Genomic DNA, 25,936 nt, shown 5'->3' with positions numbered 1-25,936 from the left:
CATACATGATTGAGTATCACAGCAGTGTCTACAAAGATTACCCAGGGAGGGGAAGTCACTCCACGAAGAGATTAACGAGTCGGGGGCGGAGCTTGAAGAGAAGAACGCCAAACCGTTCAGCAGCTCCAATAGAAACTAGTGCAGGTGAACCCAGAAAGGGTTGAACCTTGTGACCTGACCTTAGGAGACCACAATAGAAACCTGACCTCAGTAGACCACAATAGAAACCAGACCTTGGTAGACCACAATAGAAACCTGACCTTGGTAGACCACAATAGAAACCTGACCTCAGTAGACCACAATAGAACCCTGACCTTGGTAGACCTAAACACATCCAACAACCTCTCAACTCTTAAAGAGTGTATTTACTGTATCGACAGCACAGAGAACAGAAAGGAGGAACCGTTCTCCACTCATGAACACAAACAAAGTCTACGGACCCTCTTTGTTCCGCTCAGCCTCCAGATGATCCAGGTCTAGGACCTTCTCACAGATCCAGTGGTGCAGTCTGTTACACGGTTCTTCAGACCAGCCGTCCTCCCCTGCTACGACGCAGTCTCTTGCTCCGCCGTCATCGCGTGGTTTAACGTGTCTCCAACTGAGAACCACGAGGAGGAGACAGTGGAGGTCAGTCTGTCACTCTCAGAGAAGAGATGCTGCTGAACAGAGTCTTCAGCCTTACCTTGAGGTCATGGGGGTACCATCCACCCACTTGTGGGTCCCCTCTTTCTCTCGATCACTCAGTCCAATCCAGGAAGTATCCATCAATCTGCTGACAAACGCCTGTTTCCAAAGGTAATAGCATCTGTTGTTATGCAACACAGATGAACACACACACACACACACACACACACACACACACACAGACACACACACACACCACACACACACACATACACACGCAGACACACACACACACACACACCACACACACACACACACACAGACACACACACACAATCTCTCTCTCTCTCACACAATGTTGCTCTCTCTCTCTCCATCTCTCTCTCTCTCTCTCTCTCTCTCTCTCTCTCTCTCTCTCTCTCTCTCTCTCTCTCTCTCTCTCTCTCTCTCCATCTCTCTCTCTCTTTCTTAATCACTCACTCACTCACAAAAACAATTGGTCTCTCCCGCACGCACGCTCACACACACACACACACACACACACACACACACACACACACACACACACACACACACACACACACACACACACACACACACACACACACACCAGTTCTTCTCTGCTGTTGATGACCACCAGGTCTGCCTTTCTCTTCTGACAGTCTTCTCTACTGGCCCTCCAGCCCTTCTTAGTAGTAGAAACACGGTAGAGACTCTTGTCGTGAAGCATCCAGCCCTGAAGCGTCAATTCATCTGTTGAATGTAAAAGAACATCCTGAACAAACAGAGAACAGCTTATCTTACGGTCTTCGTTACGGACACCCAACCCTGAGACCTGACCTTAACAGACCACATAGAAGCATGACCTCAATAGACGACAATAGAAACCTGACCTTAGTAGACCACAATATGAATCACAGAAGCAGAGGGTGTTTTTGAAATGAATGTTAATGACGCGATTGATTTAATAAATTGGATAAAACCCTCACCGAGTTCATCCAGTAAGTGCTCTCTCCCCTCTTTCCAGGGTGACGGTGAGTCTAGGACAGGACAGAGGAATACAGAAGATATGAGCTCTAAAACAGAACAACATCGTCTCTAAGCATCACAGGACCCACAGCCAAGCAAACACAAAGTCCATAATTATTAATACTAATAATTAATATTATTAGTATTAATAATATTAATACTAATTAAAATAGCAATAACTACAGTTATCAATATCATTATCGTTGCTATTGTTACAATTATTCATATTAGTTGGCCTAACACAAATTCTAACAAATACAATGATGATCATTATCATTGCTATTATTACAGGTTGAGCGCGCGCATTGCACGCTCAGCCTCTAGTTGTAATTAAACCCATAGCTATAATGTGGAAACCCCAGTCGATAATGTAACACATTTATGAGCACATAATATAATTACATTTTACTTATAATGTTACAACGTATAACATTTAGGTTCAGCTATAACGTAATGAAGCAAGCATAATAATTTCCTCTCTACGTTATGAAGCAAGCATCTTTTGCCCGCCAACGGAGCTTCATGCCAATTCATTGTGAACCACGGCCGAGATAACCACCGTAGCATGTCTTTACCTGTTGTGGAAGAGGGAGGGACGGCGGAGAACCAGACGCAGTCGGTCCATAATATCGTAATGACCATGGAAGAGGCAGTGAATGAAGTATTGATTAGACAGCGATTTATTAGATACCACCGCTAATAAACCGTTGGAACACACAGGACCGGTAACCCTAGCAACGCCGGTAAACAAACCCCTCGAAGCCCAATCCCGACGCGCTACGGCCGTCCGGAGGCTCACACAGCTTCTGGCCGTAATATTATACATTACATTTATATCATATTATATACTATTATAGATAGAGCTCCGGGAGTGCAAACGGCAACAATCCCTTCTCCTCCATGCTGCGGTTCACCCGGTCGGCACTGCAGGGAACGGTTGGCCGGTTGAAAGCTGATTGGCTGTTACGTTACGTCACTCAGTGGCCACGCTGTTGAACGCTGATTGGCTGTTACGTTACGTCCCTCAGTGGCCACGCTGTTGAAAGCTGATTGGCTGTTACGTTATGTCACTCAGTAGCCGTTGAATGCTGATTGGCTGTCATCACACGAATGTCGCGGTGAAGTTCAAATATTTCAATATCATCCCCATAGATATATATAGAACACTAGATACGCCACGCCCCTCTCAGCCGCGGCACACGGAGCCGCCATCTTGTGTGGGTCTTGAGTAGGTATTCTCAGACTGTCAGACAGCCATAGATATATATGTTCACAGCTCATTTCTCAAAAAAAAACAATGCCAGTTCATTGTGCTGCTTTCAAGTGTGTACACCGTCGTTCAGTACAAACCAGATCAGAGGGAATCACTTTATAATTATATATAGTTATATATAACTATATATATATAGTTACATATATACATATATATGTGTATATATATATGTGTATATACACACACATATACATATATATATATATATATAACACACTTTTTAACATATAAATGTCATGTGTTAAAAAGTGTGTTTCTTCTATAACATAGAGGAAAAAAAAAATCGTACTACCACTTAAAATCAAACATGGAATATCAACTATGATGTTTTTAGTGTCATCCACTGAGCCATCACCGCTCAAATTTGCTACATCTTTGTATGAATTTTCCATATGGTGTAATGCACTAGACAGCGGGTTGACCCATTCAAGATGGCAGCCGCGGTGGCCGTCAGCCGACCGGAGCTCAACATTGCCGTGACGTATCTAGTGTTCTATATATTAGGGTGACCAGACGTCCTCTTTTTCCCGGACATGTCCTCTTTTCGAGACCTAAAAAATGCGTCCGGCAGGGATTCCAAAAACGTCCGGTATTTTGCCTCGTCGCAAAAATAAATAAATATATATATTATTGTTATTATTATCTTTTTATTTTTTTTTGCCTCGTCGCATATTTGTGTTTCTGGGTCTTTCACATAACCTACTAGTTATTACCATTGTATATGTCTATGGTTATTACGGCCTTCCAAGTTCTGGAAATGGTATCTCCCTTACGTTCCACCTTCTTGCGCGAGCTGACTGTAGAGAGAGTCTGTCATTGGGCGACCGATCTCATGTGCTCGTTGAGAAGGTGCCATGTATAGACGGAATGAAACCCCCACTGAAGTACGAACGGACGAACTAAAGAAAAAATACTCATGTTTTCGCCCCCCCCCCCCCCCCCCCCCCCCCCCGCGACGAAGTGTCCTCTTTTTCACAAACTCAAATCTGGTCACCCTATATATATATCTATGATCATCCCACTGCAGACACAAATGGGCGTTCTCGTGTGGTGGGGGTTCCCCTTCACGCAGACTGGAACGCCCCCTTCTTATTCTTCGTCGCCTTTCTCGCTGAACTGTATTCAAATGTCAAAGTGTACTACTCCGAAACCATGTAAATAGTGTTCTAAATAAACTTCCAAAGTTTTTCAAATCTTATTTGGAAAATAACTTCACATGGTGTGTCTTTTCACAATTTATTCGTTACCAGCATTCGTAGTGTTGATCAGCAGTGAAATAGTCTGCCGCTGGGGTTGACAAGTTACCGGACTACTACCCATGCAAGTGAACGGAGCGTTCCACGGCATTGAGAAGACCCGTTTAATAAAGGCCTATAATATTTCTGTTTATGGCATAGATTTCTCCTCAGATTAGCCCAATAAAGCAATGAGACAAAAAGAACATAAACGCTTGATCAAAGGCCCGGCCTTTGATCGAGTCTCTACGTTGAATTTGTATGGAGTCATGTCGCCCCTTCGCGCTTGGTGTGGACGCACCTTCACCTGTGCGACAGGCCTGCTATTCTATAGCAGTAAGATGTTTAAAAAAATAACGTCTAACCTGGGCGAGTCGCGGTGTGTGCGTGTGTGGTCTTACCTGGGCGCGTGTGTCGATGACGGAGCCGTTATGTTTGAAAACATAACGTGTTACCTGGGCGAGTGTCGCTGCGGTGTGTGTGCGTGCGTGTTTGTTCTTACCTGCGCGTGTGTCGATGGCGGAGCCGTTACGGTTAAAACATAACCTCTTACCTGGGCGAGTGTGTCGCTGCCTTTGTATTGGCTAGTGGTGTGTGTGCGTGCGTGTGTGTGTGATTCCGTGTATGTTTGTGCACCGCTGCGTATGTGTGTGGTGTGTTTGTTCGGTGTGTGTGGATGCGGTGTGTATGTGCGTGCTTGCGGTGTATGTATGCGTTTGCGTGTGCTGTGTGTGTGTGAGAGCTGCAGGCTGCTTGGCACGTGCACACTGACCAACTTGAGTAACTGGTGCGACAGGCCTGCTATTATATAGAAGTAAGACTAGAGTGTCCGTGTGTGCGTTGCCTGCGCTCAACCTCTAGTAGTTTTTAAACCCATAGCTAATAATATGAAACTGCCCGTTCAGCACGGAGGCAGAACGGGTAGAACTCATCGCCATCATCTTAAATGTTACTGTCGATATTCTATTTAATTTCTGAGCGCATAATGTAATATAATTAAATATAAAAAAAAAGAATTGCCTATAATGTTACAACGTATAATATATTGGTTCACCTATAACGTAACGAAGCAAGCATAACAATTTTCTCCTAACTTCATGAAGCAAGCATAATATTTTTAAGTTTGCCGTATTTGTATATCAGAAGATTCGACCCTGAGGGTTTTTCACACTTGATGCTTTATTTGCGGGCATCGATGTCGTTCAGACATCAGCAGAATCTAGGGGGGTGGCCTTGCAAAGGGCGGGATTGGACGCATGGTCGAAGTTCGCAAGAGGCGGGATAAGTGCGGCCGCTGACACTGTAGTTTGTTTTGTTTGACCGCAGACAGCACGGAGGCAGAACGGGCAGAACTCATCGCCATCATCTTAAATGTTACTGCAACGATGCATCATATCTATTCTGTTGCATTCACAACATCCGAAGAATCGATCAATGAAAGATTAGAGCATGAGTTAGAGACAAATTAAAGAAAAGACGAAGAAGAAGGGTGTCGCGAACGATACTGGAGAAGGAGAGTGTATTTTATTGCTTAAAGGTCCCATGGCATGAAAATCTCCCTTTATGAGGTTTTCTAACATTAATATGAGTTCCCCTAGCCTGCCTATCGTCTCCCAGTGGCTAAAACTTGCGTTCGGTGTAAAACGAGCACTAGGTATCCTGCTCGCCTCTAAAAAAAATGGAAGCTAAGGGGCGCTGATTTGTAATGTGGCCCCATATGGGCGTCATAAGGGGCCAAGTTACCTCCCCTTTCTCTGACTGGCCCGCCCAGAAAATTCGGCATGCCAATCAGACAATGAGCTACGACCATGCGAGCGCCACATGTGTGGTGCTTTGTAGTTTGGATAACCGTTCTGCTTTGATGCTATGGCGCATAAAACGTCGGATCTTTGACGTCCCTAGTAATTCCACAACCAGACTGTAGTTGGGGTTATCTCCGCCATGGTTGAGAAGGAATTGGGGGAAAGGAACTTTGGCTTTGACTCCCTGAAGTACATGAACCATGACATTGAGGAGAAAGGGATTGATTGTTGTATGCTTCGTCATTGTGAAACATCCACTGTAAGCAGAGCGCATGGTACCGTGGCCTCAAGCTGCTCAGGGCCACACCCCCACCCTCCTTCTTGACCCGCCTCTCTCCTCCTCATTTGCGTTAAAGCTACTGACACAGAAACGGCACATTTTGGGTAAGCTCAATGTGCGACTGGCTCGTAGTGGCTGTAATTCTGCACCACGGCTGAATTTCAGGAACATCTTCAAATACTGTGTTTGGGGCCCACTAATACCTATATTAAAGCATCCATGAAGTAGCATGCCATGGGACCTTTAATTTCCCATAGCACAAACACTGGGACAAATGCAGTTGATTTCTTGTTTAAACAGGGTGAGAAAACAGGGAGTGGAAGGATGCGACCATATAATGTTCAGCTAACTGTTGGGTTACAGGGGGATTTGTTTAATGGAAAGTGTAGTAGACTATGCATGCAAATCAATCATTCAATAGCTTTTACTGTTATTCAGGGCTCAAAGTGCATTGATACTAAAAAAAATGGATGGCAACTACTATTGGTTAGTTGGAAATAATAATAACAAACAGCTGAAAAATGTGTTCATGTTACAACAGCTAAGGCAGCAACCTACCTAACTATAGTGAACTAAAGCACAGGCTTGTGTGGGGGGGGGGAGGGTGAGGGGGGAGGGTTGTGAGGGCTAGATTACAGATTGTACATTGGCTACCTGACGTGAGAGATGTTTTTTTTTTGTTAACAGAAGAATGCGTCATTGAGATTAAACACCTCTTCATTGATCTGGCCAAGACAAGCAGCAGTAGCCTATAGTCACACATAGCCTACACATAAAACATAAGAAAAATAAAACAACTAATAGAGTCGGCAGGGGGGAGGGGGGATTTCAATATCCCAAGACATTTCTGGAGGCTCAAGGAGATGGAGAATATTTAAAGAAAAATAAGGTTTTGCAAAAAAGTGTCTTTGATGGACATAAGGCTCAGGTGGGAGAGTGTGTCGACGGCGGGGCTGTTATCTCAATCTTGCCGTTGTCTTGAAACATCTGCATCCGCGTGTGTGCAGTGTGTGTATGCACGTGCATGTGTGTGCGTGTGTGTGTGCATGTGTGTGTGGTGTGTGTGTAGGCGGTGTCCTGCGCTGCCCTTGTCTTGAAACGCCTGCATCAGCACGCCTGTGTGTGCAGTGTGTGTGCATGTGCTTGTGTGTTCGTGCACGTATGTGTGGATTGTTTGTGTGTGTGTATGCTGTGTTTATGGGTGTGCGTGCGGTGTATGTGTGCTAACCCTATTATTATCACTAAATCTAACAAAAACAATATTTAACATTATCATTGCTAATAATACAATCAATGATATGATTATACTGTATTGTAATTCTATTCAGGAGGATAGGATTTAGACTCACTGAAGCGCAGGGAGATGAGGAGGATACTCAGCAGTCCGATGCTCACAATGACAGTGATGTGAAACCATAGAGCTGTTCAGGACTAGGACACACACACACACACCCCCACACACACACACACACACACACACACACACACACACACACACACACACACACACACACACACACACACACACACACACACACACACACACACACACGGTCACTTTGGCAAAAAAAACCTTAAATGTATTTGGAGGAAATCATACTTTTTTGGATCATTGTTTTGGACTGGATTATTTATTTTAAATTCTCTATAAAGGGGCACCTACCAAATCTTCTCTTCCTGGTCTCCTCCCGGTCCAAAGACGTGTCCTCAGGTTCCTCAGAGAGTCCAGGGTCCGGTTCAGAGATGGTGACCATTGTTACTCTCTGACGGCTTCCACGGCGTCTGGACTTAGCCTTCTTCTTTGCTCTACCAGCTGGAAAAACAACGTCACTTGTTTTCATTCTGACCAATTATCAGCTTGCACTCTGATACAATCAGTGTAAGGAAATGTTTTTCTTCTACTGCACACAGACTCACGAACGCACTCAAGCACATGCACACGGACACACAGAGTAATGTGCACACAGATATATTCATACTGTGTGGCTGTCATTCACAGTCCAGACTCCCTACGGTCTGCAGAATCCCTCCCCGTCTTGAAGAAACACCTGAAGACCTCTACTGAGAACACCTCAGTAAGTGATGACTGGTACTGTGGCTCTCGTGTTTAGAACACACTTAAGCACAGCAAGTACTGGTCTCTAGCATACATGTTATTATTCCCTCATTATTGACATATACGCACACATAGGTATACAGTAATACACATAGAAATACATACGTATACATGCAGTAATGAAGGGGGGACAACATATGGCCTGAGTGTCACCAGTGTCTTTCACATCGGCCCGCACAGAAAATATGAGGACATGTATTGTGGGATAATTTAAGATATGTTCATTCATATTAATGACAAACTTTATAGAATTATGTTAAATTCATAAGTACACCTGATATCACTTCAGTTAAATGAGCATTATTAAAAGACAAAATTGTTGATAAATAAACCATAGTCACTCTAATGTCACGTTGCACTACCATTAATAATAAGTAATGAAAAAACTAAACTTGTGCTCTGCTCCCTAAAGTCACTCTCCACTCTGTTCCACGTATATAACGAACATATATCATGAAACACACAACTACTTGAGATGCCTATCAGTAGTCCGTAACTCATGGGAGTAATCACACGTATAGTAAGGTTAATGTGCGCTTTTTGTCTACAACACACACATGTCGTTAATTAGGAGAATAAATCTGTCTGTAGGGTCGCTGGTTCATCAGGTCGGTCCCTTTGGCTAAAAACGTTTTCTAAAAGTACATTTCAAATGTTTGCAGATGAAAAGACGTTTTTTTAATGGATTATCTATTTTAACTTCTCTCTAAAGGGCACCTACCAAATCTTCTCTTGCGCTCCCTCCGGTCCAAAGACGTGTCCTCAGGTTCCTCAGAGAGTCCAGGGTCCGGTTCAGAGATGGTAGCCATGGTTCCTCCCTGACAGCTTCAGATACGTCTGCTCTCAGGAGTCGGTTCTGCTATATCAGCTGGAAAAAACACGTTGCATGTTTTAATTCTGAGGAGTCGTCAGCCTGCAATCTGATATCATCAGTGTCAGGAAGTGACAGTGGTGACACTCTTATCAGAGTGAAGACACTCTTATCAGATGTCTTCAGTTGACACACGGACTCCTGCAAGCACAAACAGACACAAGATTATTTTTCATTGAATATAAATATACAACGTACATAGGTATAATATAGCAGACAGCGTAGTGGACATGTCTAGGAGCCAACTACAGATTTGTATTCATATTTGAATACAACTTAAGTCACCACATTATGGGAACGGCAGAATTAGTTTGGTTTGTTGACGTTGTCTGTGTCTGTGTGTATGTTTGTGTGTGTGTGTGAGAGGAGGGTTATGGCTGTTTTAGTGATGTGGTTGACATGGTGTGAATTATTGCAACTGTTTGTTCGTCTGAATTCTGCATTCTCCGTTCGCAAACAACATGAACAATTATTACTATTGTAAAATGACAATCGGAAGAGTGACTTTTGTGCCAGGACAAGTGAAAGGTAAATGTACTTATCCCAGGAGCAAGGCCTCATAAACACACGCACACACGCACACACACACACACACACACACACACACACACACACACACACACACACACACACACACACACACACACACACACACACACACACACACACACACACACACACACACACACACACACCTTTGCTGTTGTGCAAGCTGTGATGGACACTTGTAGACCAACACTATTCTCAATTCAGTCCATACTAATTTTATTTTAAGTAAAATATTTACAAGCCAGGGCAACATGTTAGTGTTCGGCTGTTGGGAAACTAGAATAGATCTCACTGAACCAGATAATCTTAACCAGATCTATTCAACAAGCTATTTTGTATTGCAAGAGAATATCATCAAACTATCATCATTATCCTTTATAACAAGGCTAATATAGTTATGGGAATGAAGGATAATAAAAAATCAAGCTGTTGAAAATTATTTTATTAAACCTTCATTATAAGGCTTACATACTAATAGCAATGAAGAAACTTATTTATCTTCATTTCCTCCTTTGCACCGCTGCATATCCAGATACGTAGAGCTATAGGACGCTACACCCTGAGTCTTGTAATCTGTGGTCTGTGTGTGTGTGTGTGTGTGTGTGTGTGTGTGTGTGTGTGTGTGTGTGTGTGTGTGTGTGTGTGTGTGTGTGTGCGTGTGTGTGTGTGTGTGTGCGTGTGTGTGTGTGTGGGTGTGTGGTGTGTGGTGTGTGGTGTGTGTGTGTATTTCACAATATATTCTCAGCCAGGGCAACATGTCTGTATTTGGGGGGATGGCTCTGTGGGGGAAACTCCCCGGCCGTCCGAGCAGCCTTGAAACACCACATCCCCATCAGGTCAAACAGGTTAGAACGCCCTGGACCAGAGATCTGAAGGGCTTCGCAGGCTGCTTCTTAAAGGACACCCTCTGACCCTAGCCCCCCAAAGGGCAGGGAAACCCCCCCTAATATCAGGGAACCTGGAGAAGGAACCCAGAAGAGGGATCCCTCTCCAGGGATGGTAGGAGTGCAATAGGAGACGTAATAATGTGCAGATGTAATGGTAGCATAACAAGTGCTATCTGAGAGATATCCTCTATCCATCGCTATCTCTTGTCTTTATAGTGTAACACCTAAAAGCCGTTACTTTAGTTATTTCATGATTTTGTTTTATATGTACTTAAAGGATTTTTGCACTTTTGGTGTACATCTTCATCGTTGAAGGCCCTGACTGTAAGTAGAATCGAAGCACTTACTGACCCACTTTACACACGAGAGAGAGAGAGAGAGAGAGAGAGAGAGAGAGTTTGAGTTTTTAAAACCGCTTATTTATTTACATATTTTTACAAAAACAAAAACACAGACACACACAACACACAATAAAATAAATAAAAACAAAAAGAAAAAAAAAAAAAACAGAAGAGACAAAAACCAAAAATTAAAAACAAACTAAAGCAACAGATCTGTAAAGGTAATGTCTGGGTCTTTTAAAGAGAAAAGGATGCCTTCACTGTCCCAAACACCTTTAAACGTATCCACATCCTCCATCTTTGCGTAATAATTATATTCAAACCGTATACGGGCTCTAACAAGACACTTGAAAATTGACACACAATCACGTCTCTGGCCTCCATCTATCGTTTCCCTCCTGCTTAAATAAATGGCCATCTTGGCTTGACCAAAAAGAAAATTCAGGAGCTTGCCTTTCTTCTTTTTGTTTTTCCTATAGGAGAAACCAAATATGAACAACTGTTTGCTAAATTTTTCTTTGAACAAAGACAAAACGGACCTCAGGTTTTGGAACAGTGGAATCAGTCGTGAACAGTCAACAAAGCAGTGAAAAATGGTTTCCCTCAGGTTACAGAAGAGACACTTATCCGACACACTAGGGTTTAGAATAGAGACAAAAGCATTGACTGCTATGATTCCATGTAAAACACGCCAATGCAAGTCCCCAATGTTTTTTGTGACTGGAGCCTTGTACAGTGTACTCCATGCTGGTTTGACCTCAGCTTTTACTCTGAGATGATCCCTCCAGGGAGTTTCAGTCTTGCCTTTAAGTTTTTCCTTATTTGAAGCTTTCACACATCCCATGTAAAGGGACTTTCCACTCGCAGAGTCCATGGACATCCACTCCTGCCTGTCCAGCAGAGGACCCAAAGCCTCACAGTCCTTCCCAAAAGGCCGGATGCATATCTTAGGGAAAGGGTCACTATGATCAGGTGTTAAGTCTCCTTTAAACCATCCAGTCAGAAGAGCTCTGTCCTCTGAGGACAAGGCCTGCTTAAAACCGTCCAGTCTACGTCCCACCACACGTGTGGATCGGACTGCCAGTCTTCCCGCCACGTTTTCTGCATTGTCCACCTGAGCACCAGCCAGCTGCAACAACTCCTGGACAGTTGTTATCTCCTTCTTCTTCAATAATCCAGTCATGTTTGGCACCTCCTCCCATGCAGCCGCTAGACGAGCCCCCTTTAGAATGGGCTCCCTTAGCAGCCAGTACAAAGAGGATGTGGCTTCTAAGCAACCAGCCTCCATCACACTCCATGTTTTCAAAACACTTAGATAAAAAGGTGTTAAAACGTTTAGATTGAAGCAAGAACAGTCCAGAGAAAACAACGTTTTTCCAAAAACCTAAACCTCCAACCCAACCAAAAACAATTCCAGCTACTTGTCTCCACGGCAGATTTTGTGGTCCGTATAGAAAGCTTTGTAAAAACTGTAACCTGAAAGCTGCTTTCCTGCTTGCTAGACTTGCTATGCCCTGTCCTCCCTCTTCTTTAGGTAGAAATAATATGCTTTGTGGGACCCAATGGAGCTTGTCCCAAAAAAAGTCAACAATAATACTCTGCAATCTCCCCAAAAGACCTGCAGGAGGCTCCAACACAGCTAGCCGGTGCCACAGAGAAGAGGCCACCAGGTTGTTAATAATGATTGATCTGCCTCTGTATGACATCCTGGGCAATAGCCAGCGCCACCTCCCCAGCCTGCCCTCCATCTTCTCCACCACTCCCTCCCAGTTCCTTTTCTCTGCAGAGTCATCACCCAGTTGCACTCCCAGATACTTGATGCCATGTCTTTCCCAGAAAATCCCATCAGGTAACTTAGGTACCCTCCCATGCCAATTCCAATATCATCCGACTGCAGACACAAATGGGCGTTCCCGTGTCGTGGGCGTTCCCGTTCACGCAGACTAAAACGCCCCCCCCTGCGTTCTCGTGTGTTGGGCGTTCTCGTTTACGCAGGCTGGAACGCCCCGTTCTTCTTCGTCGATCTAGTAGTATGGGCAGCATAAAACTGACGTTAGCGCCCCCTTCTTCTTCGATCTCGTAATACGGGTACGTTAGCCAGCTAGGCCTACAGAATGTTAGCTTACTTTTATGTGTCGAATCTCGGCCCAAACTTTGCATCAAACTTGATGCAACCCGATCATTACAGGGAGGGAGGCTCCATGATCTCATGTTCATTATCTTCTGGGTTAGTATAGGTAGTGTATTAGGTATAAGTGAGATGTTTGGTATAGTTTAAGAATATGCCCAAATTAAATAATTAATAGATTAAAATAACACTTGGGACATTATGCAGTTCAAATCCAGTTACCAGACACTATGAAGGCTCAAACAGTAGGCCATTTGACTCCAAGTGTTCACTTACTTTTCCCACTGAATGTTTTCAATAAAGACAAAATACAGTAATTGCTCTGTAACAATTAACCTTACAACATACATCGTAGGCACAAATGTATGTTACATACATCGTATAGCATTTGTCACAAAAACAAAAAAGAAAGGAGTAATAAAATACCAGCATTTCTGGGCAGATACATTTACTACAGTAGTATGTACATTTACAAATGAAAGGGATTGCAAAAAAAGACGTCCCAAATAAAACGAAAAAGGAGTAATAAAAGAACATTATGCTAGGCAGACATCTTTTATGACAAACCTGGCATATACAACGTGCCTCAGTACCAGGGGTGCGCTAGGCCAATTCTTCTTTTTTGAGAAGCCTTTGAGGCGTAGCGCAAGGCCACTGACACAGCCTGCATTGTTGTACATCTTTCTAACCGTTATGTATATGAGATTGTCTTTATTAAGCTTAATGTCCCCTGCCAAACTGTCATTTATATATATGGAATGATGGAGAGGCTTGATAAGTTCTCGGAATGTGTTTGAAACCCTGTTGAACACGCCAAGCATCGCCATGTCCAGTCTCAGCGTCTCTTGTACAATTTGCTGAAGGACTTCGGGTGGTAAGAATGGCCTGTCCTCTGTTGTGCCAGATTGGAGCGTGTAGCTGAGATGGGGAGATGGAGAGGGTGAGCTTGGTGTGCCAGCTAGTCCTGCAGGGCTAGAGAGAGCGAGAGAGCCAAAAAAGAGTGAAGGAGAGCGAGAGAGAGGGAGAGAAACAGGGATTATGATCAACCTTCAATCACACAAGCCCAGACCAACACTACCCACACCATTAAACAAAAAGGCAATCACTGATCGATCAAAAGTCTGAGAAAGAGCAAGAGAGAATATGCGTAAATAGAAAAGTATGGACATAGTATGTAATACCTTTCACTGCTTAGTGATTGGAAGGTGTGACTGAGATGGGGAGATGGAGAGGGTGAGAAGGAGCCAGCTAGTTCTGCAGGGCTAGCCTAGAGACGGAGAGACAAGTGTATTGGCTACGATCTTCGTGAGCACCAGAAATAAGTAAATAGCAACATGGACACAGTATATAAACCTTTCAAGCATAAAGGTCTCCAACAGCTGTCAAACCACCACCTCCTGATAGAGAGCATGTCCCCCTGAAAAGTAAAATTATGCTTTAAATGACTTCATAGCCCAATACAAATCCATGTTACAGTACTGTTTAGCAGTGTACTATGGCAGTGTAAATTATTGTGAAGATGTAGCCATCTCCTCCCGTAAGTGCAGTACCTGAAGACAAAGTAATGTGTATGACCTATGATGCATGTTAATTGTAGCCTCCAGTAAGGATGACTAAATTATTAAAAGCCTTATATTTCATGCTACACATCTGATTGAGATTAGAAAGAACTCACCTCACTGAAATCATATTGCTTTTGAGGGTAGAATACATTGCGTACTGAAATTAACATGCAAATGAGTTAGTTGTTTTGCAAACTAGTCATAATTTCTGAAAATAATGCATCTCACCATCAGCATAAACACCCCACAGCTGTTGCTCTGATACTGGTGAGGTGCGTCCTGTGGTGGTAAAAGGGGAATGTGATTTGTCAATGATTCTTATTAGTATATAATGCCTATAAACTATAAAGTGATATCCACCCTCATTTTGTAACTACATACAAAAAGTGCACAATGCACTTTCAACAAGCATTTAGCAGCAACCAGGGCCCATGAGCGTCACATAGGAACACTTCATTAAATCATAATAAACAATCTAGAGGCCTGCCTGTCTACCAGTGAATGCTACTCTACGAGATGCAATGAATCGTGCGCCAGCCACACGTTTTACCTCGTCAGCCAAGTAAAGTCCCTTCCATGGTCCATTGGACAAAGCATGTGCCAGGGTACTGAAAAGGTTTGGAAGACGTGTAAGTTGCAATTCATATGCATCATCATCAACACGCATTCAGTACACACTACGCTTCGATTTCACCCAAGGGTGAATTAAAAGTACATGTTTTCCTAAACGTTGGTCATCAACGAGGTAATAAAGTAGTAACTGAGGGCACATCTGTCATCTGTTTTTCAGAGTGCTAACGATCTTTATTCATTCGTTGCGCCGCGACCGAACTGACAGAATTCTTTGATATGCCATGCATGTAAACATACTAGTTAGTTTAGACGTACTAGTACGTTTACATGCACAGTTTAATCCGATGCGTGTGTCACCACAACGAAGCAGAGTGGCCGCGATTTCATGCCTCTTACCATGCCAGCTGACACCTTAACATCCAACTTAACAATGTACTTTGGTAATGTTAACCTCACAGTAAAATAATCGGCAAAGCCTTCGCTGCAAACTTTACCCTCTACCTACAAACCGTCTTAAACGTTGCTGATTTCTGAATAGTATATTCAACGTTTATGGACGATAGCATAGCATTCGCTGCCACCGAACCATGCTTGTCACGAGTATTTATATCCGATTCGAATTCGGATACAACGATACCACAGCTTATCAGTGATTTAAATGAGAATACTTCACAGCCAATGTTGTCAATTAAACAATATCATACTTACTGACATAATCTCTGATCATAACCCTTTCGTTTTTCTGGAAAGTTACTACGAGGTAAAACCGCCAAAAAAGGAAGGGTAGCATACCCAGCATGCCTTGCGAAACTCACTCACCTCTTCTTGAGTGATCGATGAAACGCTACAGGAACGCCTGATGGGCGTTTTTGTGTCATGACGGGAACGCCCGATGGGCGTTTTTGTGTCATGACGGGAACGCCCAAGCCTGCAGCTGGACCCTTCTCGCCAATTCCCACTTAAAAGAGCACTGCTTTTAGCCCAGTTGACCTTAGATGAAGACATATTTTCAAAGGACTCTATAATCTTCATTAATTTTTCCACATCACCATCATTATTTACTGCCACAATAATATCATCAGCATATGCCGACAGATGCAACGGTACACAATTTACAGACAATTTTACCCCACTCAAGGCTTTCCTTATTTTTGACAAAAAGGGTTCTATAGCTAAGGAGTATAGCATGCCTGACAATGCACATCCCTGGTGAATACCTCTCTTGATTGCAAAAGAGGCAGTTAAGCCACCATTTATTTTGAGCACGCTTTCAATTTGATTATAGAGGACTTTAATCTTGTTGGTAAAAACAGGAGAGAAACCAAAAGCACCCAACGTTTCCCAAAGATACTGATGTTCCACTCGATCAAAAGCTTTTTCCTGATCTAGGGAAATCAGACCGAAGTTCAAGCCTAAGGTTTTGGAGATCTGTAAGTAGTCTCTTATTAAGGAGATGTTGTCTTTTAGCGACCTGCCAGGGACACAGTAAGATTGGTCGATATGAATTACATTTCCAATTACTCTTCTCAGACGGTTTGCTAGTGCTTTTGATAAAATTTTATAATCCGCACATAGCAGACTGACCGGCCTCCAGTTTTTAATTTCTGACAGGTCTCCCTTCTTAGGTAGCAGAGTGAGGACTGCTCTACGACAGCTTAGAGGAAGCTTTCCTGCAGCCAAGCTGTCATTTATGACTTCTAGCAAGTCCACCCCGATCGCGGACCAAAAACACTTATAAAAATCCACAGGTAGACCATCAATTCCTGGGGCTTTCCCATTAGCTGTGCTCATGAGCGCCCCCTGCAATTCCTGCAGAGACAGTGGTTGCTCTAAGCTAGCATTGTTATCTTCTGACAACTGAGGGAGCTGGTCAAAAAACAACTCTCCTCTCTGGTCAAACTCAGTGTACTGACAGTTATAGAGCACTGTGTAAAAATCCACAGCCCTCTTTCTTATATCATCCGACTGAGTGAGCTCTATGCCGTCAGCTGATTGAATACAATTAATTATTCTGTTTTGGCCATTCTTTTTTTCTAAATTAAAGAAAAATTTTGAAGGAGCATCCATTTCTACTAGGTTTCTAAACCTAGATCGGACCAAAGCACCCTGGGCCCTTACTCCCAGCAGGTCTGCCAAAACAGCTTTTTTGTCGTTGAAAGCTTTAAGATGTGATTGGTCTCCAGTAGAATTACTCAATTCCTGGAGCTCCACAACACTGGTCTCTAGGTTTTTAATAGATTGAGCCGCCTCTCGAGTAACATTTAAGTTGTACTGTATACAAAACTGCTTAACCCGCACCTTTCCTAAGTCCCACCATTGCTGGAGGGATGAATGTTCATGCTTCTTACACCTCCATTCTTCCCAAAGAAAGGTTAAGCATTTCTTAAAAGTACAATCATTCAAAAGTGAGATATTAAAGTGCCAATAGGCACTTTTAGGTTTAACCCTGTTTATAAAAACAGTTCCCACAAATAAAAAATGATCTGAGAAACCTAATGGACTCAAAAAACATTTTTTAAAAATCTGCAAATGATGATTAAAACAATAAAAACGATCTAATCTAGAGTAATATAATTATCTCTGGCATGAGACCATGAATATTGCCTGCAGTTTCCATGTTTGGATCTCCACACATCACTCAACTCATAGGTTGCAATAATTCTTTTTAGAAACTTCCTTGACTGTAAATTTGGCTCCAAATGATTTCTGTCTAAATCATCCACAGTGCAATTAAAATCACCCCCTAGGATTAGGAAATCAGTTTGAGCACAGCCTGAAAGAGTGTCTGCTAATTTATTTAAAAAAACAACATCTTTCTTGTGGGTTAACAGGGGCATAGACATTTAACAATGTAAAGGTGTTTTTTTCATATCGTGCAGTGACTTTAAGAAGTCTTCCCTTTATAATTTCTTCAAAGTCAAACGATACTGGCAAAAAGTTTTTTGCAAAGAGAATTGCCACTCCAGCACTCAAATTGCTATTGTGACTAAAAACGATATTGCCATCCCATTCTCGTTTCCACTCGACTTCAATGTCCGCAGTGGTGTGTGTTTCTTGTAAAAAAGAAATGTCTATGCCCTTTAATTTTACAAGTTCAAAAAACAAAGCTCTTTTTTTAGCATCTCTCGCTCCATTTAAATTAAGAGATGAGATTCTCAAACTAGCCATAAGTACAGCAAGAGTAATGAAACAATAAAAAAGTATTTCCTCTTGATCATTGCTGATTTCTGCGTTCACTCTTTGCACAATCTTTCTGAGTCTATACACTTCCGTGTCCATAACACCATCAGCGCCTCCGTGTCTGATCAACCATTTAGCTGATTCAACAAACAAGGAGCGGTTTGGGAAAACCTCCCCTACATTGACAGCCCGTCGTCCTTTCATCTTCTCGAGGAAACTACGAATTTGCTCCAAACTGTAACCATTGGCTTTTTGACCATCAGCTAAAGATGAATTAGATGACTCTAAATCACTATCTGTGTCAGAGCCTCCATTTGTCCCACTATCCTGCACTACCTTTTTTTTTGACCTTGTCCCTTTTGCTTGTGACCTTGTCTTTCTCTTTGTCCTTGGCACTTTAAACAAATTTTCATCATCTCTTATTCTTGTCTCCCCGTCAGTTGTTAAAGTATCAACGTTCATTTCCTCTTCATCCTCTCCCTCAACACTAGTCTGAGTGGGTGCACTTATGACTATATTAGACGAAGAAGTAGAAGCAGAGGGCTGCCCTCCCTCCTGCTGAGAATCTGTATTTGGCCGCTGGGCTGCGGCCTCCTCTGACCCCCCCTCACTGCCTGCCTGCTCCCCTGTTTCGGCAGCCACCACCTCTGCCACTACATCTGACCTCCCTTCTTCCACATCTACAACCTGGAGCACTGCCTCTGCCACTACATCCTGTCTCTCTACTACTTCAGCCTGTCTCTCTGCCTGTGCAGCCTGTGGCTCCTGGGCTTCCACCCCCTGCCTCTTTTCTGGACAGCCTCTCGCCAAGTGCCCCTCTTTCCCACAGCCAAAACACTTCATTGTAGGGGTGCAACGGATCATCATTGATCCGTGATCCGTTCGGATCATCTATTTCGGTTCGGCACACGCATGATCCGCGGATTGATTTATGAAAAAAAAAATGTTTGCGCATGTTCAGTCCACACACAGCCGTAACCATTCCTGCTAGTTCCAGGGAAAGAGCTACTTAACACGCTCAGGGTAAAAGTCTGCAACAGTTCCCTTTTCAATAAGCAAACAGTCCTATGGCTCGTTGTGATTTATTGTCCTCAGCGTACAACATGAAGAACAGTGGGCATGGAAAATGAAAGTAGGCTAGACTTCGGTGACTACTGTGACGATAACTGCTGCCTCCAGTGCTACGTCTGTTTCCATATACTCGCGCTGCCACACAAACCGGTCGCCTAGGTTACCTTACCACACAGACGTAACACGTAGCTGACATAGCGATTGCTAACATAAAGAAAAACACATCGAGCATGGCCACGCATTTACAGCGACATCACCCCGGTGTTTCACTGACAGGAGTGAAACCGAAAGCGGCTCAACAACCGCTCATCACCGCGGCATTTAATAATAATAATAATAATACATTTAATTTAGAGGCGCCTTTCAAAACACCCAAGGTCACCTTACAGAGCATATAGTCATCATACATATTTAAAAAAAAAAAAAAAAAAAAAGACATTGTGGAAAAAATAAATAAATAAATAAATAAACAAGCAATAAGAAATAAATAAAACAAAAACAAGACAAAACAAAACAAAAAAACAATCAAAACAGTGATCAGTTAGACGTTGTGTGCGAGTTTGAACAGGTAACGTATTTAAGCAGCCCCTTCTTCCACAATCAGACCGGGCTAAAGCAATCACAAACGCTATTTTTTTATTTTTTTTGCTGATCCGAAAAATTATCCGATCCGTGACTCTGATCCGAGGAACGATCCGAACCGTGAGTTTTTTGATCCGTTGCACCCCTACTTCATTGACTCAGTGGTTACAAAGATGGTGTAGTCAAAGCCATCGACTTTAAACTTCATCACCACCTTCAATTCATCATTATATTCGTTTTTAAGGATCATGTATACCTGCCTTCTGAAACCCATTAAATGTTTTACACGAGCTGACTTACAGCCGGAGGAAAGAAACTTCATTGCTGACACAATTTGCCCATGACGTGACAGCTCCCTTTCCAAAGCCTCGTTGCTAATAAACGGAGGCAGGTTCGATAGAATTACTTTTTTTGCATGATTAACCTGCAGGAAAACACCAATATGCGTATTTCTCAACACAATTCCCCGCTCCACCACGGTGTTCACTTTGTCCAGCGTGTCTACAAAAATAACAACCGCGCTGTTCATCCTGGATGCAGCTTTCATGCTGTCATATCCCACCAGTTCACCCACTGCCAGACAGCACTCCTCTACGGAGTATTCCGCTCCAACAGGGACTTTAAGCCCATGTCGGCGGGTAAGATTTTCAGTGGCGTCTTTGCATTAGGGGCCAGTGGGGCACGGCCCCACCAGAGAATGCTGCCGTGCAGGGCACGATTATACTTTTTTTTTTTTTTTTTTAAATGTCATTAAGCATAAGTTAATAATACATTAATTGTTAATAATTAATTACATGTCCGCAGTTTTAATTTCATGAACGCAATTGTTGTAGTGTAGTAGTTGTGTGTGAAATAGTTCGTTGCTCCGTCTCGTCTGTTCCGCTCGGTGGGGCCCAGCCGAGATGGCCCTGTCTGCTGCAGTGTAGAAAACTGGTGCTGTTGCGCGAGCAAGCGCGTGCGCAGCGCCCGCTTCTGTTTCGGCGGTGGGGCCAGAAGTTTAGTGCCCCAAAGCTCTTCTCATTGGCTGATTTGTAGAAAGGGCGGGGTTTACGGCGGGAGCCGATCAGATCTTGCTAGCTAGCTAACGTAGTTACTGTTACAGTTACAGTAAATAACAACAAATGGACGTTTCATTCATTAAATTATGAATCGTGTCGAGTATCTGTCTCATGTGAGATTTAGCACTTGAACAGAAGTTGGAGATAAAACGTTTGGGACCACATCGCCCGACGGATTTAATCATTATTCAAGAGGGAAAGGACAAGAATAGATCGTTCAACCAGGAGTGGTTCAAGCGGAAAAAAATGCTTGTGTTTCACCTCAGCCACACAAAGGAGACCAGACAGCACTGTCCTTAAAGCACAGGTAATTACCATCTTGGTAATTATTTTTACCCAAACTTACTTAAATTTTCACCCAGGATTATCCAGGTCTGAATAGGCAACCACTCTATCAGGCTAGATTCATTGTTAATTGTACAGTATGGTGGCCTGCAAACTTAATACAACTTAAACCATACTTCTTATTTTTTTGGTAGGCTATTGTGAGTGGTGGCTTTGTATATTGATTGCTGTGTAAAGGGTGTGCGCCGTTGTGTTTTTATTGTTGCCACGTTGTTGTTTTCTTGAGTTTTGATATTGTGAGATCTTGAACGCTGCCATTTGGTGATGCTATTGCTATAATAGCCTAATATACGTCACCGTGGTAAAGTTAGTTTTATATTGGACGTTGGATATTCGACACATTCGAAAATTCTATTTAGCACTGGCTTCGATGGACGAATTTGTGTCAAACCAACTTAGATGTGTTAATACAAGGCCTACCTATGTAAAACAAAGCTTATTTCTTTAAAAAAAATAACAATTGATTTTCTAAAAAAATGTAATGTTAAAAAAGGCTATAAATCTATTATGCGGCTTGACCTTTTGACCTACACATATCAAAACACATCTGGTGAACTCAGCTAACTGCCCCACACATAACACAAAGCTTCTTTTCTCAAAACACCTACCCTTTGATTTTATATTTTTTACTCTCATAAAATGCTATAAATCTATTATGCGGCTTGACCTTTTGACCTACCCATATCAAAACGCATCTGGTGTAATCAACTAACTGCCCCACACATAACACAAAGCTTCTTTTCTCAAAACACCTACCCTTTGATTTTATATATATTTTTTAATCTCAGAAAAAGCTATAAATCTATTATGCGGCTTGACCTTTTGACCTACACATATCAAAACACATCTGGTGTATTCAACTAACTGCCCCACACATAACACAAAGCTTCTTTTCTCAAAACACCTACCCTTTGATTTTATACAATTTTTTTAATGTTAAAAATGGCTATAAATCTATTATGCGGCTTGACCTTTTGACCTACCCATATCAAAACACATCTGGTGTAATCAACTAACTGCCCCACACATAACACAAAGCTTCTTTTTTTTTCCAAAATCCCACCTTTTGATTTTATACTATTTTTTTTATGTTAAAAATGGCTATAAATCTATTATGCGGCTTGACCTTTTGACCTACCCATATCAAAACACATCTGATGAACTCAGCTAACTGCCCCACACATAACACAAAGCTTATTTTTTCCAAAATCCCACCTTTTGATTTTATACTATTTTTTTTAATGTTAAAAAAGGCTATAAATCTATTATGCGGCTTGACCTTTTGACCTACACATATCAAAACACATCTGGTGAACTCAGCTAACTGCCCCACACATAACACAAAGCTTCTTTTCTCAAAACACCTACCCTTTGATTTTATACAATTTTTTTAATGTTAAAAATGGCTATAAATCTATTATGCGGCTTGACCTTTTGACCTACCCATATCAAAACACATCTGATGAACTCAGCTAACTGCCCCACACATAACACAAAGCTTATTTTTTCCAAAATCCCACCTTTTGATTTTATACTATTTTTTTAATGTTAAAAAAGGCTATAAATCTATTATGCGGCTTGACCTTTTGACCTACCCATAACAAAACACATCTGGTGAACTCAGCTAACTGCCCCACACATAACACAAAGCTTATTTTTTCCAAAATGCCACCTTTTGATTTTATACTATTTTTGTTATGTTAAAAAAGGCTATAAATCTATTATGCGGCTTGACCTTTTGACCTACCCATATCAAAACACATCTGGTGTAATCAACTAACTGCCCCACACATAACACAAAGCTTCTTTTCTCAAAACACCTACCCTTTGATTTTATACAATTTTTTTAATGTTAAAAATGGCTATAAATCTATTATGCGGCTTGACCTTTTGACCTACCCATATCAAAACACATCTGGTGTAATCAACTAACTGCCCCACACATAACACAAAGCTTCTTTTCTCAAAACACCTACCCTTTGATTTTATACAATTTTTTTTATGTTAAAAATGGTTATAAATCTATTATGCGGCTTGACCTTTTGACCTACCCATAACAAAACACATCTGGTGAACTCAGCTAACTGCCCCACACATAACACAAAGCTTATTTTTTCCAAAATCCCACCTTTTGATTTTAAACTATTTTTTTAACATTAAAAAAGGCTATAAATCTATTATGCGGCTTGACCTTTTGACCTACCCATATCAAAACACATCTGGTGTAATCAACTAACTGCCCCACACATAACACAAAGCTTCTTTTCTCAAAACACCTACCCTTTGATTTTATACAATTTTTTTTATGTTAAAAATGGCTATAAATCTATTATGCGGCTTGACCTTTTGACCTACCCATATCAAAACACATCTGATGAACTCAGCTAACTGCCCCACACATAACACAAAGCTTATTTTTTCCAAAATCCCACCTTTTGATTTTATACTATTTTTTTAATGTTAAAAAAGGCTATAAATCTATTATGCGGCTTGACCTTTTGACCTACCCATAACAAAACACATCTGGTGAACTCAGCTAACTGCCCCACACATAACACAAAGCTTATTTTTTCCAAAATGCCACCTTTTGATTTTATACTATTTTTGTTATGTTAAAAAAGGCTATAAATCTATTATGCGGCTTGACCTTTTGACCTACCCATATCAAAACACATCTGGTGTAATCAACTAACTGCCCCACACATAACACAAAGCTTCTTTTCTCAAAACACCTACCCTTTGATTTTATACAATTTTTTTTATGTTAAAAATGGCTATAAATCTATTATGCGGCTTGACCTTTTGACCTACCCATAACAAAACACATCTGGTGAACTCAGCTAACTGCCCCACACATAACACAAAGCTTATTTTTTCCAAAATCCCACCTTTTGATTTTAAACTATTTTTTTAACATTAAAAAAGGCTATAAATCTATTATGCGGCTTGACCTTTTGACCTACCCATATCAAAACACATCTGGTGTAATCAACTAACTGCCCCACACATAACACAAAGCTTCTTTTCTCAAAACACCTACCCTTTGATTTTATACAATTTTTTTTATGTTAAAAATGGCTATAAATCTATTATGCGGCTTGACCTTTTGACCTACCCATATCAAAACACATCTGATGAACTCAGCTAACTGCCCCACACATAACACAAAGCTTATTTTTTCCAAAATCCCACCTTTTGATTTTAAGCTATTTTTTTAACATTAAAAAAGGCTATAAATCTATTATGCGGCTTGACCTTTTGACCTACCCATATCAAAACACATCTGGTGTAATCAACTAACTGCCCCACACGTAACACAAAGCTCCTTTTCTCAAAACACCTACCCTTTGATTTTATACAATTTTTTTTATGTTAAAAATGGCTATAAATCTATTATGCGGCTTGACCTTTTGACCTACCCATATCAAAACACATCTGATGAACTCAGCTAACTGCCCCACACATAACACAAAGCTTATTTTTTCCAAAATCCCACCTTTTGATTTTATACTATTTTTTTTAATGTTAAAAAAGGCTATAAATCTATTATGCGGCTTGACCTTTTGACCTACCCATAACAAAACACATCTGGTGAACTCAGCTAACTGCCCCACACATAACACAAAGCTTATTTTTTCCAAAATGCCACCTTTTGATTTTATACTATTTTTTTTATGTTAAAAAAGGCTATAAATCTATTATGCGGCTTGACCTTTTGACCTACCCATATCAAAACACATCTGGTGTAATCAACTAACTGCCCCACACATAACACAAAGCTTCTTTTCTCAAAAAACCTACCCTTTGATTTTATACAATTTTTTTAATGTTAAAAATGGCTATAAATCTATTATGCGGCTTGACCTTTTGACCTACCCATATCAAAACACATCTGATGAACTCAGCTAACTGCCCCACACATAACACAAAGCTTATTTTTTCCAAAATCCCACCTTTTGATTTTATACTATTTTTTTAACATTAAAAAAATAGTATAAAATCAAAGGGTAAGTTTTTTGAGAAAATAAGCTTTGTGTTATGTGTGGAGCAATTAGTTGATTACACCAGATGTGTTTTGATATGGATAGGTCAAAAGGTCAAGCCGCATAATAGATTTATAGCCTTTTTTAACATTAAAAAAATAGTATAAAATCAAAAGGTGGGTTTTTGGAAAAAATAAGCTTTGTGTTATGTGTGGGGCAGTTAGCTGAGTTCACAGATGTGTTTTGATATGGGTAGGTCAAAAGGTCAAGCCGCATAATAGATTTATAGCCTTTTTTAACATTAAAAAAATAGTATAAAATCAAAGGGTAAGTGTTTTGAGAAAATAAGCTTTGTGTTATGTGTGGGGCAGTTAGCTGAGTTCACCAGATGTGTTTTGATATGGGCAGGTCAAAAGGTCAAGCCGCATAATAGATTTATAGCCTTTT

The 25,936-nt window shown here is 41.5% G+C and overlaps 1 protein-coding gene and 1 long non-coding RNA gene across 5 annotated transcripts; both read right to left on the bottom strand.

Moving 5' to 3' along the window:
- Positions 1–387: 387 nt before the first annotated feature.
- On the bottom strand, positions 388–9,269 carry LOC130378524 (CD209 antigen-like protein D). The gene is made up of 7 exons (XM_056585256.1): positions 9,081–9,269; positions 7,907–8,056; positions 7,593–7,664; positions 1,614–1,664; positions 1,235–1,377; positions 683–783; positions 388–598 (listed from the first exon to the last, which is right to left on the bottom strand). The coding sequence occupies exons 1-7, from the start codon at positions 9,166–9,168 to the stop codon at positions 433–435; spliced, it is 771 nt and encodes a 256-aa protein (XP_056441231.1). The 5' UTR covers positions 9,169–9,269; the 3' UTR covers positions 388–432.
- A 3,620-nt stretch (positions 9,270–12,889) lies between these two features.
- On the bottom strand, positions 12,890–16,237 carry LOC130378526 (uncharacterized). Of its 4 annotated transcripts, none has more exons than XR_008894740.1 (7): positions 16,090–16,237; positions 15,248–15,305; positions 14,926–14,976; positions 14,811–14,854; positions 14,489–14,552; positions 14,317–14,402; positions 12,890–14,107 (listed from the first exon to the last, which is right to left on the bottom strand). It is a non-coding gene; the product is annotated as an uncharacterized LOC130378526 (long non-coding RNA). The 4 variants fall into 4 exon arrangements; XR_008894742.1 differs by having other exon boundaries at positions 14,317–14,397; XR_008894739.1 differs by having other exon boundaries at positions 14,489–14,854.
- Positions 16,238–25,936: the final 9,699 nt, after the last annotated feature.

This window comes from Gadus chalcogrammus, unplaced genomic scaffold, assembly GCF_026213295.1.
Source record: "Gadus chalcogrammus isolate NIFS_2021 unplaced genomic scaffold, NIFS_Gcha_1.0 GACHA085, whole genome shotgun sequence".
In the NCBI taxonomy this organism is placed as follows: Eukaryota; Metazoa; Chordata; class Actinopteri; order Gadiformes; family Gadidae; genus Gadus; species Gadus chalcogrammus.
The sequence above is the reverse complement of the archived record's forward strand: the minus strand, read 5'-3'. Positions and strand labels throughout refer to the sequence as shown.

What these genes read in the sequence shown, in the direction of transcription:
- LOC130378524 (XM_056585256.1), bottom strand. Translation starts at nt 9,168, where the DNA reads ATGGCTACCATCTCTGAACCGGACCCTGGACTCTCTGAGGAACCTGAG. An exon ending in GGAGCGCAAGAGAAGATTTG is followed by an intron (nt 8,057 to 9,080) that starts GTAGGTGCCCTT and finishes TTGTTTTTCCAG; the next exon opens with CTGGTAGAGCAAAGAAGAAG. An exon ending in GCACTTACTGGATGAACTCG is followed by an intron (nt 1,378 to 1,613) that starts GTGAGGGTTTTA and finishes TACATTCAACAG; the next exon opens with ATGAATTGACGCTTCAGGGC.